The 14138-nt window shown below is 37.7% G+C and overlaps 1 protein-coding gene across 6 annotated transcripts in view; it reads right to left on the bottom strand.

The window, feature by feature from the left end:
- Positions 1-14138, bottom strand: part of EIF2AK2 (eukaryotic translation initiation factor 2 alpha kinase 2) — a 34438-nt gene continuing 20300 nt past the window's right edge. For 5 of the 6 annotated variants that reach the window (XM_027113372.1, XM_027113375.1, XM_027113374.1 and 2 more), the window contains 6 exons: positions 14000-14116; positions 12358-12538; positions 8821-8949; positions 4008-4112; positions 2895-2948; positions 1-2817 (listed from right to left, as the gene is read on the bottom strand). In XM_027113372.1, the coding sequence (XP_026969173.1) occupies positions 2695-2817; positions 2895-2948; positions 4008-4112; positions 8821-8949; positions 12358-12538; positions 14000-14116 (709 nt within the window). In that variant the 3' untranslated portion in view covers positions 1-2694. The remainder of the gene's footprint in view (positions 2818-2894; positions 2949-4007; positions 4113-8820; positions 8950-12357; positions 12539-13999; positions 14117-14138) is intronic. The other variant, XM_027113376.1, reaches the window with a different exon arrangement.

Genomic DNA, 14138 nt, shown 5'->3' with positions numbered 1-14138 from the left:
CCTGAGGATACTTTTTATTTACTATAGTTTTGAGGCTGAGAAAACATATACTCAAATAAATAAAAGCATCAAGGGATGCTTTATTTACTTCATAGTAGTAGAAATATTAAAGTGAGAGAAGGATATATAAAAGTATTCAATCACTATGTTGTACACTTGAAACTAATATAATAATGCAAATCAACTATACTTAAATTTAAAAAATGAAAGAAGGTAAAAATAAGGCCACATTCACACTAATTTGCCACATTCATTGGTTTTTCTTTTGAGTTTAGCCTTATTCATCAAATCCAGATAATATCAGTTTCTTAAAAAAGATTTCTCTCCACCCAGAAAAATTTCAAACCTACAGGAAAGCTCCAAGAATAATACAAGAAACACTTCTATATTGTCTACCTAGATTTATCAATTTTTCAATTGTTAACATTTTGCCACATTTCCTCTCTCTCTTTCTATATATATATGTACTATCTTCCTATATATATATGTATTATCATTGATTTTTGCTGAACATTTGGAAGTTGCATATGTCATGCCACTTCACCCCTAAGTATTTCTGCATGCATTGCCTAGGAATAAGACATTTTCTGGCATGACCATAATATCATTATCACACCTAAGAAAATTATCAATTATTCTATAACATCATTTAATATGCAGTCTATATTCAAATGTTCTCAATTACCTGAAAAATGTCTTTTATAGCTATTTTCTGGGTTTTTCTTTTTTTTTATATCCAGTATACAATCAAGATTCAAGCATTGCATTTGGTCATTGCATTTGGTCATTATATGTTTCTAGTCTCTCTGTATTTAGAAGAATTCCCCTACTTTTTTTTTTTTCATGATACTGACTTTTTGAGAAATCCAAGTTAATTACCTTATCAAATGACTTCTTTCAGGATTTGTCTAATCATTTCCTCATGATTAAATTCCAGTTAAACACTTTGGGCAAGAAAACTAAATAGGTGATAGTGTATAATTCTTACATCACATCAGGAGGGTCATGATGTTAGGTTCTTCCACTTTCAGTGATACTAAATTTAATTACTTTATTATTGTGGTGATAAGAGCTTTCCATTTTAAAGATACATTTTCCCCTTTGTAATATCATCTGTCGGACTATATTTAAATCCTTTTGAGGCTCCTGTTTCCCAACGCCTTTTCAACCAATAATTTTAGTATCCATTGATGAACCTTGCCTTAATCAAATACTGCATGGGAGTTGAAGACCATATTAAATGCTTTTAGTAACACTTTTTAGAAATTGCTATAAGCCTTCACAAAAATATTATCTATTACTATGATTCTTCTGCTAAGCCTAAATTTGGCTCATTTTAAAAATTGTAAAATTATACGACAATTCTAGAACGGTAGTTGGATGCTATAAAGCTTAAAGGAACCCTCAGGTTCTTCCAATATACAGCTCATATTATTTTCCGGCATTCCCTACAGCAATTCAAGGAAACAAACTAGTATACCCAATGTTCCTCAAATCTATCTTTTCCAGAACGCATGCCATGCCCCTTGCCCATACTGCCCAAATGCTCTCCTCTCTATTCATCTAAATCCTTCACATACTTGGAAGTCTCACTGGAGTGTCACTTCTAAGCCCTGTGCCATGGGTCCTCAGCATAGAGTGATCTCACCCCTCCAGACTGATTGTTTTCTATGCTCAGCTACTGTCTTACAGCATAGTTATCATCTCTTTAAAGTGTCTGTTATAATAGGTACAAAATGTATTTAAGAGAAATAGAATAATTATGCAGTAAACACTAGTGGACTCAACAGCCAGTGTAAGAAAAGAAAGTTAACTGTTACCTCGGAAGTCCGTTTCTCCAATCACATCACTCCCATCCCTCCTCAGAGCCAATCACTATCAGAATATAATAATAGTTCTCAATCCTTTCCTTCCCTTTATTGTTTTACCGCATTTGTTTGAATACCTAAGCACACATTTCACGTAGCATGTTCCTGAACTTTATACAGTATTTTCTGCAATCTGCTTTGTTTGCTTAATATTATGTTCCTGAGAGATGTGGCATGTTAGTTACATGCATTTAGTTACAGCATTTAGCTGTAATTCCTTCATTTTCACTATAAAACACTATATAGTATTCCAGTGCGTGAATACAATTTATGTATCCATTCTTCTTCTGGTGCACATTAGCGTTGTTTCCTGTTCCTTTGACTATAATAAACGGCATTTCTATGAACATTCCTGTGCACATGTATGTAGCAATGGAACTGATGGCTTTTCAGGAATGGCAATATACATGTAACTTTGCTAGATGATACCAAATTGCTTTCCAAAGTGATTATACTTATCTTTTCATGGTTACCATATTTCTCCAGCTGGATTGTTAGCTATTTTGGACAGAGATAGATCTTATATCTTTTTGGCCTAGAAACAGCAGGTATTTAATAAATAGTCATTCATTAATTGATTAACTAATTGGTATTAAAAAGAAAATTTGAGGCATTTCCCCCCCATCTTCATAATAAGGAGATGAGCGAGGGGAAGGCAAATATAAGAATGTTTTTGAAGTAAGAAAAAATGCAAACCTTTCTGCAAATGTGGCAAAAAATTAAGGGAGAAAGGAAAATAGAAGATAAATACCATTAATATTCCCAAGCAGACTTTAGACAGTTATAGGAAAATGGAGTATCAGAAGAAGGATACTTTTTTAAGTATCTAACATGTATTCCGTTTCTTTTTCTCTGCAATATTTCTCCACTCCTTCAAAGTCTTCAGTATTTTCAATGTGTTAGGTCGTTTCTTGGGATCCTTTGAGAGTAATTGCTGTAGAAGATTTTTCTGTAATGATAGTAAGAGTCAATACTAGGAAATAAAACATTGAGTAAATAAAATTCCGATTATTTTTAAGTGCTTACTTCTTTGTTGTCAAATACATCTGAGAAGGTGCCATTCCTTAGACCTTTAAGAATCTAAAAATTAAACATACATATTCATTAGGAAATTATTCACTTTGGAGAAAAAACAAACTTAGGAAGCACTAAAGCTGGGGATACTCTAAATCTGGGATGTTTCTAGATCTTTGAAAAATCTCGTTAGCCAAGAAGCAAGCAGGAATCCTCTCCTCCACCCACCCCATGTTATAACCATCCTGAACATTACAGCATGTTGAAGTGTTAAGAGCATCATACGAATTATCTCCCTTCATCCTTTTTGGAACCCTATGCAACAGGTACTTTCATTATTCCTGTTTTACAGAGAAGAAGGCTGTGGAATCCAGGTGAGTCCCTTTTACTGAGCTTCAGACTAGGATATCCAGTTGCATGCAGGCTTCAGTGGCTCCCTGCTGCCTCCACAAGAAAGTCCATATTCTTGCCTCAATTTAGCCCCAATATATCTTTCCAGTACCATCAACCACTACTTCCTTGACTGATATACTCCAATAAAAATGACACCGGCCAGCTATTCCCAAACACACTTTTCACATTCCTGTCTCCACATGGCCTTCTTTCCAATCTGGACTATTAGAAGTCAACCAGTCCTTCAGAGCTCAATTTAAATGTCTCCATGAAACCTAAATCCCTACAGCTGGCAAGACCTCCCTCCTAGCTGTTTCCATTAGACCTCATGCTTTCTCCTAAAACATTTACAGCATTGTCTTATGTTACCTTTCCTCCTAGAATATAAGCTCCTTGAGAACAAGGCTTATTTATTTTCATAATCCTTGGAGCACGTAGCACAGGGTCTTATGCAAAGCAGGCAATCAAAACAATTTTACAGAGTGACTCAATTAGGAAGAAACAGCTACAGTTTTATGAGATGTACACACCTTCCAAAGAAGACCAAAGTTTTTGATCTTTAACAAAAAATACTGGTTGCCCAAACATGAAAGGGATAAAAATTCATATTTCATTTGCAGTCAGCACTAATATGCCCCAGCCCATCCTGGAGGCAATAACTGTTTGCAGCAGCACTTTGGACATGACGGCCAATAATATTTGTTGCTTAATTCTTTCTGTGAGATTATTTACCTTCATTGTTTCTATCCCAGTGGAACATATGTGAAGAAGTTCTGCAAGAATTAGTCCCAGAGCAAAGATGTCCACTTCATTTCCATAGTCTTCTACACAAGCAAGCTGAAGAAACCAAAGTATATTTACATTTGTGACTCATCTGATATAAACATCCATGCCTTCTAAAGCCAAAAAAGTTATCTGACCAAAACGTATCACACAACAATGTATGTTTATTAGCAAGATGTGTGGAGTCTGACTGCCCAGGTTCAAACCTCTGTCACTAAATAGTTGAATCACCATCAATGTGGGAATAATCTCAACCATAAAATGGAGGTAACAATAGTTTTAACCTCATAGCTTAACTGCAGGGTTAGATGAGACGAGCAGGTGAAGCAGTTAAAATCGTGCCCAGTAAATCAGCTGTATGCAAATGTTCATAGCAGATTTATTCATAATATTCCACAACTGGAAGCAATCCAAATGTCCATCAACAGAAAAACGGATGAACAAATTGTGGTATATTCATACAACAGAATAGTATTCAGCCACAAAAAAGAATAATCTGCTGATATGAGCAACAACTAGAGGTTCTCCAACAGGCATTACTTTGAGTGAAATAATCAAATACAAAAGAGTACATACTATATGATTCCATTCTTATTAAGCTCAAGGACAGGGAAAACTAACCTATGGTAAAAGAAATCAGACCACTGGTTGCCTCTGGGCAGTGGAGAGGAGTGACTGACTGGAAAGGGGTCTAGGGGAATACTCTAGGGTGAGGAAAATGTTCTACATTTTCATAGGCTTGCAGGTTTCACAGGTCTATGCCTTTGTCAAAACTAAAAAAAAAATGTACATTTAAGATCTGTGCATTTTATGGTGTATAAATTATTCCTCAATAAAATGTGACAATATAGGATGCAGGAGATATTTTAGAGAGTGGGAGTTAAAAGGGAGCTGTCAGTCCCCTACTGTCTTCTACCTTCACACTTTGCAAAAAACTTATGTTTTTATGCTGAATGGTCCCCAAAGGAAGAGGTGTGTTCCTTCTTCATTCTAGACTCTCAAACCATCAGATGGCTCACTGTATTTTTTCTTAGATGACAAAATAGTAGGGGTATTTTGAAAGATATATTACCTTTCAGTAAAAAATTATCTTTAAAGGGCATTTATAAAAAAAAAAAAGATAGGACAAACAACCCCAAAAGATGAAAACAGACAGTAAGCAATCAACCAAAAAAACAAACAAAACAAAACAAAAAAGCCCCACCTACTACAGTAATGAGTCTATATATAAGCCAAACATTCATGAATTGATAGCTGTACAACAATATTCATAGCAGCAATACAGCGATACTCAAAGTAGCTAAAAGGTAGAAGCAACCCTAATATCCATCGATGTGACAGATTAACATAATGTGATATATCCATACAATGGAATATTATTCAGCCTTAAAAAGGAAGGAAATTCTGACATATGCTACAACATAGATGAATCTTGAGGATACTATGCCGAGTGAAATAAGTTAGTCACAAAAGGACCAACACTGTGTGATTCCACTTATAAGAGGTCCTTAGAGTATCCAAATTCATAGAGAAAGTAGAATGGTGGTTGCCTGGGGCTGGGGAAGAGGGGAATGGAGAGCTATTCAATGGGTCCAGAGTTTCAGTTTGGCAAGATGAAAAGTTCTGTGGATGGATGGTGGTAATGGTAGCACAACAGTGTGAATGTACTTAATGCCACAGAACTGCACACTTAAAACTGGTAAAGATGGTAAATTTTATGTTATGTGTATTTTACCACAATTAAAAATAAATATATTTAAAAAATCAGCAGCCTCACTAATAACCAATAACCCATTTTAATAGCAAAACATGATACATATCCAGGGAAAAGCTTTAAAAATATGAACAATATTCATAAAGAAAAAACAAATTTTCATTGAATGTTTTCATTGAAGAATATAAAAGTGGCCTTGAGGTAGAATATATTATTGCTCCCAATTGTGCACTGGCCTCCCAGAGAGAGCATGACACTTCCCCACCATGTGCTTGTCTTGAGCTGGCCAATTTGCTCTGGGCAATGACTTTCAGTGATGCCACTGAGGAGCAGAATCTTAAAAGCCATCACAAGGTTCTGACACTGCTTTCTGCAGTGAGGACAGAAATACTCAGATAGGGTTCTTCCTTCAGCCTGGGTTCTAGAATGAAGGAATCACGTGGGGCAAAACTGGGCCAAGACTGCAGCCATCACACCACGTGAGCAAGAAATAAACCTTTGGTGTTGTGTATGCCACTGGGAAATCAGTGTCATTTGTTACCATAGCATAGCCTGGCAAAAGCTGACTGAGGAGGATTTGAATAATTGGGAGAAATATACCAATTTCTTGGAGACTTCTTGGAGAAGAAGTCTCAAATATATAAAGATGTCAATTCCCCTCAATTGAATCCTTAAATATAATGCAATTGCTATCAAACATCAACACCAGTTGTGGAACATGACAAACTGATTCTACAGTTTATTTGGAATAGTAAATGTGAACACTAAGAACATTTTTTTCTTCCAGTTTCATTGAGATATAATACAGTACTGTATAAGCTTAAGGTAGAACATTTTTTAATTGAAGAATAATGTCCTGATATTTATCAGGACATTATATAATGCTATAATAATTCTATAATGCTAAAATATAAAACATTTTATAATGCTATAATAATTAAACAGGATGATATTAAAGAGGAAGAAGATTAAATAAATCAACTGGACAGAATAGAGTCCAGAAACAGATCCATAAGTGTGTGGGAATTTCATATATGATAAAATAGCATATTTATATTGTGTTAAATATATATATATAATTTACCGTTTTAATCATTTCCATTTGTACAATTTAGTGGCATTAAGTGCCTTCACAATGTTGCATAATCATCACCACTATCTATCTCCAGAAATTTTTTCATCACAAACAGAAAATGTACCTATGAAACAACAACTTCCCATTCCTCTCTCCCCTCAGCCCCTGGTAACCTCTGTTCTACTTTTTGTCTCTATAAATTTTCCTTAAAAGAATATTTTAGATCATTAACTATTTGATATATGGTGATGGGGCAGTTTCATACCCACATGGGGAAAATCAAGTTATACTCCTTCATATATATACAAAAATTAATTCAGCTAAAGTATCAATAAAAACACGAAATATTTTTATAATCTTGTGGTAGGAAGGACCTCCAAAATAAAAATGATTAACCCAGAAGCCATAAAGAAAGTATTGAGGGACTTCCCTGGTGGCGCAGTGGTTAAGAATCTCGTGCCAATGTAGGGGATACAGGTTTGATCCCTGGTCCAGGAAGATTCCCACATGCCGCAGAGCAACTAAGCCCATGCACCACAACTACTGAGCCTGAGCTCTAGAGCCCGTGAGCCACAACTACAGAGCCCGTGTGTCACAACTACTGAATCCCACGCACCTAGAGCCCATGCTCCGCAATGAGAAGCCACCGCGATGAGAAGCCCGTGCACCGCAACGAAGAGTAGCCCCTGTTCACTGCAACTAGAGAAAGCCCGCGCGCAGCAACGAAGACCCAACGCAGCCAAAAAAAAAAAAAAAAAGATTAAGCTACACCTCATTCATCTCAGTGACCAAAACTGCAGTCTGATAATTCCATAGTCTGACTGAGAGTGTGAGGGAGGAGGCGGCATTCTCGTACACATTAGTAGGAGAACATACTAGAGTCACTTATTTTGAATGACAATTTCAAAGCATGTATCAATTTTTTTTGAATTTTTGTATTTTATCTATTTTTTATACAGCAGGTTCTTATTAGTTATCTATTTTATACATATTAGTATATACACGTCAATCCCAATCTCCCAGTTCATCCCACCCCTGGCCACTTTCCCCCCTTGGTGTCCATATGTTTGTATGGACATCGGTGTCTCTATTTCTGCCCTACAAACGGGTTCATCGGTACCATTTTTCCAGGTTCCACATATATGCATTAATAGTATGTATCAACTTTGAACTGCACCTGTCATTCTAGTCAACAATTTCAATTCAAAGAATCTATCATTGATTATCATCGAAATATTTGTTTTTAGACTCAAAGATAAGGAGGAAGACACATAACATGTCTATAAATGTAAAAAGTTGGAAACAATCTAAATAAATGCCCATCAATAAGGCAATAGTTAAATGCGTGCCGGTATATCTATACTTTGGCATACAATACACTTGTTAAAAATAATGTGTCAAGGGCTTCCCTGGTGGCACAGTGGTTGAGAGTCCGCCTGCCAATGCAGGGGACACGGGTTCGTGCCCCAGTCCGGGAAGATCCCACATGCCACAGAGCAGCTGGGCCTGTGAGCCATGGCCGCTGAGCCTACACGTCCAGAGCCTGTGCTCTGCAACAGGAGAGGCCACAACAGTGAGAGGCCCGCGTACCGCAAAAAAAAAAAAAAAAAAAGTGTCAAATCTATTTGTACAGCTATGGAAAGATTATGATATACTGTTGAGTAAAAAAAAATTAAGTCACAAAATGACATTATAGTATCTTGTAAAATGTATTTATGTATGTTTTTATGTAAAAAGTCTCTGTAAATATGTATTTTTATCTGTATATTTTTTATAACTCAAAGAAAATGATCTAAAAGGATAAACCACAAACTCTAGTGAGAAGAGTAGAAAGGAAGGGTAAGGAGAGCTTTCCATTTTTATTCTATTTACTTCTGTACTGTTTTAATTTTATGAGAGGTGCCTATTATTTTTATAGTTAAAAAAATGAAAGAGATAAAAATATATATCAACAGAAAGGAAGGGGACCTCACCTGTTCTGGGCTCATGTATAGCCTAGTTCCCTGTTTACTTGTCCGCGCTTCATCATTTTTCAGGTATGTTACAAGTCCAAAGTCTCCAATCTTTATTTGGTTCGTCTCTACTAAAAATATATTACCTGGCTACAGAAAAAAAATTTTAACTTGTAAGTACCAATTTGACAAGACTTTTATCACACATCCAAATCATATTTAGTAACAGCTATTTTTATATTTACTTATAAGGCATTTACTCTTACATAGGTAAGCCCAAAACAGGAAATTTATTATTATCGGTCTTTAAAATGCTAGCTGAGGAAGTAAGGACTTTTTGGCTGAGAGCAGAGAAGGCTTGGGGCATAGCTGCCTTCAAATATCTTAAGATAAGTGGAAGGTGGACTCACCCTGCCTGGTCCCAGGGGACAGATCCAGGACTAGAGGATGAAAACAACCACAAGATTTGCCTTAATATATCCTGATATACTAATCGTGTGGTCCAAAGAATGGGAGTTAGAGAGTTCCCCATCCTACGAAGTATTCAAGACAGGGCTGGACGCCCACTTGGTGGAAACATTGCAAATATGAGTCCAGGATTTGATGGGGATTGAAGTAGACACCCTTAAGATCCTTTCTAATTTTGAGATTCTCAGAATGAGGCCATTCCCAATAATGCTGCAGAATATCATATGCAGAATTTCCCCTGGAGCCTTCCTTTACGTCTATTTCTCCAGGCGTCTGACAACTTCTTCACAAACGTAGCCCATCTTTTTTTTTTTTTTAATATCTTTGAATTGATACAGCCACTATGGAGAACAGTATGCAGGCTCGCCCTCTATCTTTGAAGGCATATCAAGTTAACTGGAAGCTGATGAGTAGCACTGAAATATTTTTTTTCCACGTAATTCTTTAAGCAGATTGAAAAAAAAAAAAGGAATAGAAGAACCGAATGACAATTCCACAACTTTGTAGAAGGTATTGACCAATATTCTAAAGACCATGAAAACATGAAGGTTGTTGATGAGGAAATTAATATTTTGCCATTCTTGAGAAAGCTACTTTCAATGCAATGTTGGGCTATCCACACACACACACAGACTCAAGGAGACAACACTTAGGAGAGGGCCTAGTAAAGAAACTGAAAGAGAAGAGACCATAAGCCCAAGCAGGTTGAAAGAGCAGCTTCGAAGAACCAGCCTGAAAAAGCCCATGCAGAAATCAGCAGTTAGATTAGAACAATTAATGGTTAGATTGGAACCTACCGCCAGTAACACGGACGGAAACCTGTAGACTTGTGGGGATGTAGAGAGAAAATGTGCCTCTGCTGTATTCAAGTTACAGTGTAGGAAGATGTTGGGTTTGCAGGTACAACTGCTGGTCCCACACAAGGCTACAGCCTGGCTCTGAGAAATAGGAGGTTGCATTTACGAAACTGTCTAAATATATAAGCTGGATGGGACTGTCTAATAAAAATATTAGATTGCTTGTTTATAGTTCATTAAAAAGAAAAAAACATGATGCCACATTTTGTCTAATCAGTTATGGTATGACTAGGCAAAATGTTGGATGGTAGAACATAAAAAAGGGTGCGAAAAAAAAAAGGGTGCCAACTGGGAATTCCCTGGTGGTTCAGTGGTTAGGACTCTGAGCTTCCACTGCAGGGGGCCCAGTTTAGATCCCTCGTCGGGGAACTAAGATCCCACAAGCCGCAAGTTGTGGCCAAAAAAAAAAAAGGAGCAAACTTTATCCAGGAGGTACAGGAATAAGGGCTGAGGCTGACTGAGGGGCCTGGGCCGATTGGGGGACTGAACTCCTCAGGCCCTAAGCCGTCACTCCACAAACCTCTGTGTCCATCACCAGCATTTTTGGTCTGGTTCTTAAGGTAAATGCTGGTCGACTTTATAGAATAGGGGCTTTATTGGGTAAAGACTGTTCTCTGGCAAAGCCACCAGGAGCAGGTATTTTGCAAAGCATCACAAAATAAGGTGCACACCTTTGTTCATATCTTGTCTCAGATATGAGAAAACAGTAACTGTAGCAGTGAAGCTAGGAAGTTGAAGAAGATGAAAAGAAGGCTCAGTAGTATTAAAGTTTGACCTTTGAGCACCTGCCGACATAGAGCAAACATTCTCTGCAGACACAAGAAAAGATCACTCCCCGACACGGAGCACAAGCAGTGCGGAATACAGAAGGGAACTGGCAGACCAGGTGGTGGGAGAAGGGAGCACCGATCAGAATTTCATTAACTCATCCTGACAAGGGTCTGGGAGGTAACACTCAAACTGCTGAGTAGAGGAAATGACTGTGTAAGTAGGTAATTTATTTGCAAATGATTATATAAATAGATAATTGTGTTTAATTTCTTATTTAACTCTACGATTTATTTCGAAGTGTAGGTATAGCCATTCTAAATGTAACCTTTTGAACAGAGTCATTATATCATTCCAACTTCAAAGAACACCTTCAGATACTGTTAAAAAAAGATACTGGAACGAGGTAGACTCCTACTTGAAGGCATCAGACATCCAGCCCCCGGGCAGACCAAGGATGCAATACCTCTTAAGGGCCATCTTTTTCTACCTAGGCCAAACAAACAACTATGTACATGGTTGCTTATTTTTCTCAAGGAACTTTTTGCTTTGTTTCTCATTCCCGGCTGTTTTAGACAGGTGGGATAAGCAGAGAGTCAAGGTCCACATAGACAAGGTGCTTCTGTCTGATCCAGAGTGACTGGGAAAGGCTCATAAAGGAATTGGTACCAAAGGGGACAGGCAGAGAGTGTCCAATGCAAGAACATGAGCAAAGATTCGGTGACAGGATTCAGCATGGCCAGTCTGTGATAAGCGTAGGCAAATCACAGGGAGTATGGAGGAGAGACTGAAAGCTCTTCTGTCTCTCTTCTTTCACTTTTGAGGAGGAAATGGGAAAACTGCTCAACTAGACCATAAAAGAAGCTAGGAAGCCCGAAGAAAATGAAAATACAAAGATATGCTACATGTTCCAAGGTTTGGGTTACTGCAATTTTCCAATCATGGGGCACAGATGTCTAACCAAATGCCAAGGAAATTCTAGACTCTGGACCTAGTGGCTGTGACTGCCCTCAAGAGTAATGACTGAAAGGTTAAGAGACCCATGTTCCCAAAGCCAGTTACCAGAGTCCCTTCTGTCTCTCAGACAAGCCTGAGAAGCAGTAGAGGCAGGGACAGAGCAGCCAGCTGGCTGTGCCAGCCACAATAATTATTTGCACAAGTGTTCAGTATACTAAAGCTCTTAGTGTTTACAACTGGGGTGTGACTCTCAGCCAGGATGACAAATAGAACCAGAAGTGAATGAGCTTCTTCCTGTGGAGCTCAGTGTCTCCGTAAGTTTACAGCCCTGGAGACCTTCTGCGTGGTTCTATAGATTGGTATTTGGGGCAAGTGCTAGATCCATTCTAACTTTAGAGGATCAGAGATGTTATTTCCTCATGACTGTCAATCGATTCTGAAACTAAAGAAGATAGACTTTTAAATTAACTAATTTATCATTTCCTAACAAAGTACTTTTTCCACTTACCTTAAGGTCTCTATGAATTAACTGTTTTGAATGTATGTAATGCACTCCTTCTGTTATTTGTGCAAAGAATAACAAAGCCAAACGTTTGTCTTGTTCCTTGTCTCTTCTACTCTCAATCCATTGCTCCAATGTCCCTTTATCACAGTATTCCATTTGGATGAAAAGGCACCTAGTCTTTGATCTGGGTATAAAACTCACAGTATGTTAGAAGTAGCAATACAAATAAATTTATTAAAAAATACACTTAAAATTCCAATGAAAAAATTGCACCTTCTTAAAAATGCCAAAATATGTCTCTAAACAAACCTAAATATAACAAATTTGAATCAAAACATTATAACCCAGTCTTTATTTAAATCATAAATTCCCAGGTATCCAAAGCTTTGTTTAGCTAAGTTATAAAGTAGCAGCCTGCCCATTCTTTGTTGCTGAAGGTCCTTGATTATCTTTGCTAATAGATAGGAATAGAAGCATAAATACAATGGAATTGCAGAAAACCAAATTTCATTAATATATACAGTAATTTTGAAACATTTTAATTCACCATTGCTCTACTGAGCATCTATTTTGTGAAAGGCACAGAACAGGCATCTAAAGATAAGAAAGTGAGTTAGACACTATCTTTGCTGTCATGAGGATTATAGTTTAATAGGACAGAGATAAAGGAAAAACAAACCTAAATAATAGTACGTAGATAAGAATTCTAAGAAAAGTGCCAACAAATTGCTATGAGGTATAGCAGGGAGGACTGATTTTGCTAACCATGGTTTTTTGTTTTGGTTTTGGCTTTTGGGTTTTTTTCTGAACTAAGTTGGCCTCAATACTAATTTAAATTCTTTGAGCATATATTGGCTAGAAAATAGAAAAAGGTAACCAGGAATTTGCTGAAAGCTGAAGAAGTCTGTATGTTGATGGTACTTCTGAAACCGATGATAAGGTTCTCAATTACATGGTGTGGAGACGGTGATGAACAGGCCCACAGTGGCCTCAGGATTATACTGAAAGGACTGTCTCCAAGAAACAATGGGTGACTTTCCAAGGGAGGCGCCAGCTCTTTAAAACCCTTCAGTCCCTTTGCAGTGGCTTATCTGAGACAAATCGTCAGTAATGCAAGGTTTGAGGGGAGGGAGCCCCCGTCACAGCTCAGGGTCTGGGAATTATTTTCACTGCCCACCACCTGACCGTAAGGGGTATAACTGCATTCAGAAGAGGCCCCTTGACTGCACCCTGCCAACCAGGTGAGAGGGACAGAAGAGGGCTGGCAGTGGAGGAAGGAGGGGAGCCTCCAAATGCAGCATAGACAGCAAGTTCAAACCTTCTTCACAAGACTGCGTTTATGGCCTGGACTGAAGTCAGGGCATGGGAGCAAGCCTGTACCTTAAACAACAGAGTCAGGAAAGCTAAACCTGAGATTTCAAAAACCACGGAGGACAATTAAAAAAAGGTTTTTTAAAGCAAGTCTGGAGCAAGAAAAAGACTATTCATTGTCTCCTTACCTGTAGAATGGAGGCATAACAGTGTCTCAGTGTTTCTGGCTGTGATTATTAAATGTAATAATTAATGGCCTTACCCAGTGGCCCACACATAGTAAATGACTGTTTCCTCTATCCCATCATGACTATGGGAATTTCCTTTTAGTTACCTTGAAGAATTTATGCTTTGCTCAGGATCGTAATCAAGCCCATCCCAACAACTGTGGTAGTGAACGATATTTGCATGATCAAGCATTGCCAAAGCTTTCACTTCACGCTCTACCTTCCTAGTCAAAAGAAACAGGGAAC

Source organism: Aethalodelphis obliquidens, unplaced genomic scaffold (assembly GCF_003676395.1).
Source record: "Aethalodelphis obliquidens isolate GAN/ISIS:26980383/991018 unplaced genomic scaffold, ASM367639v1 scaffold12, whole genome shotgun sequence".
Lineage (NCBI taxonomy): Eukaryota > Metazoa > Chordata > Mammalia > Artiodactyla > Delphinidae > Aethalodelphis > Aethalodelphis obliquidens.
Note: the sequence above shows the minus strand (reverse complement) of the source record. Positions and strands in the feature narration are given on the sequence as shown.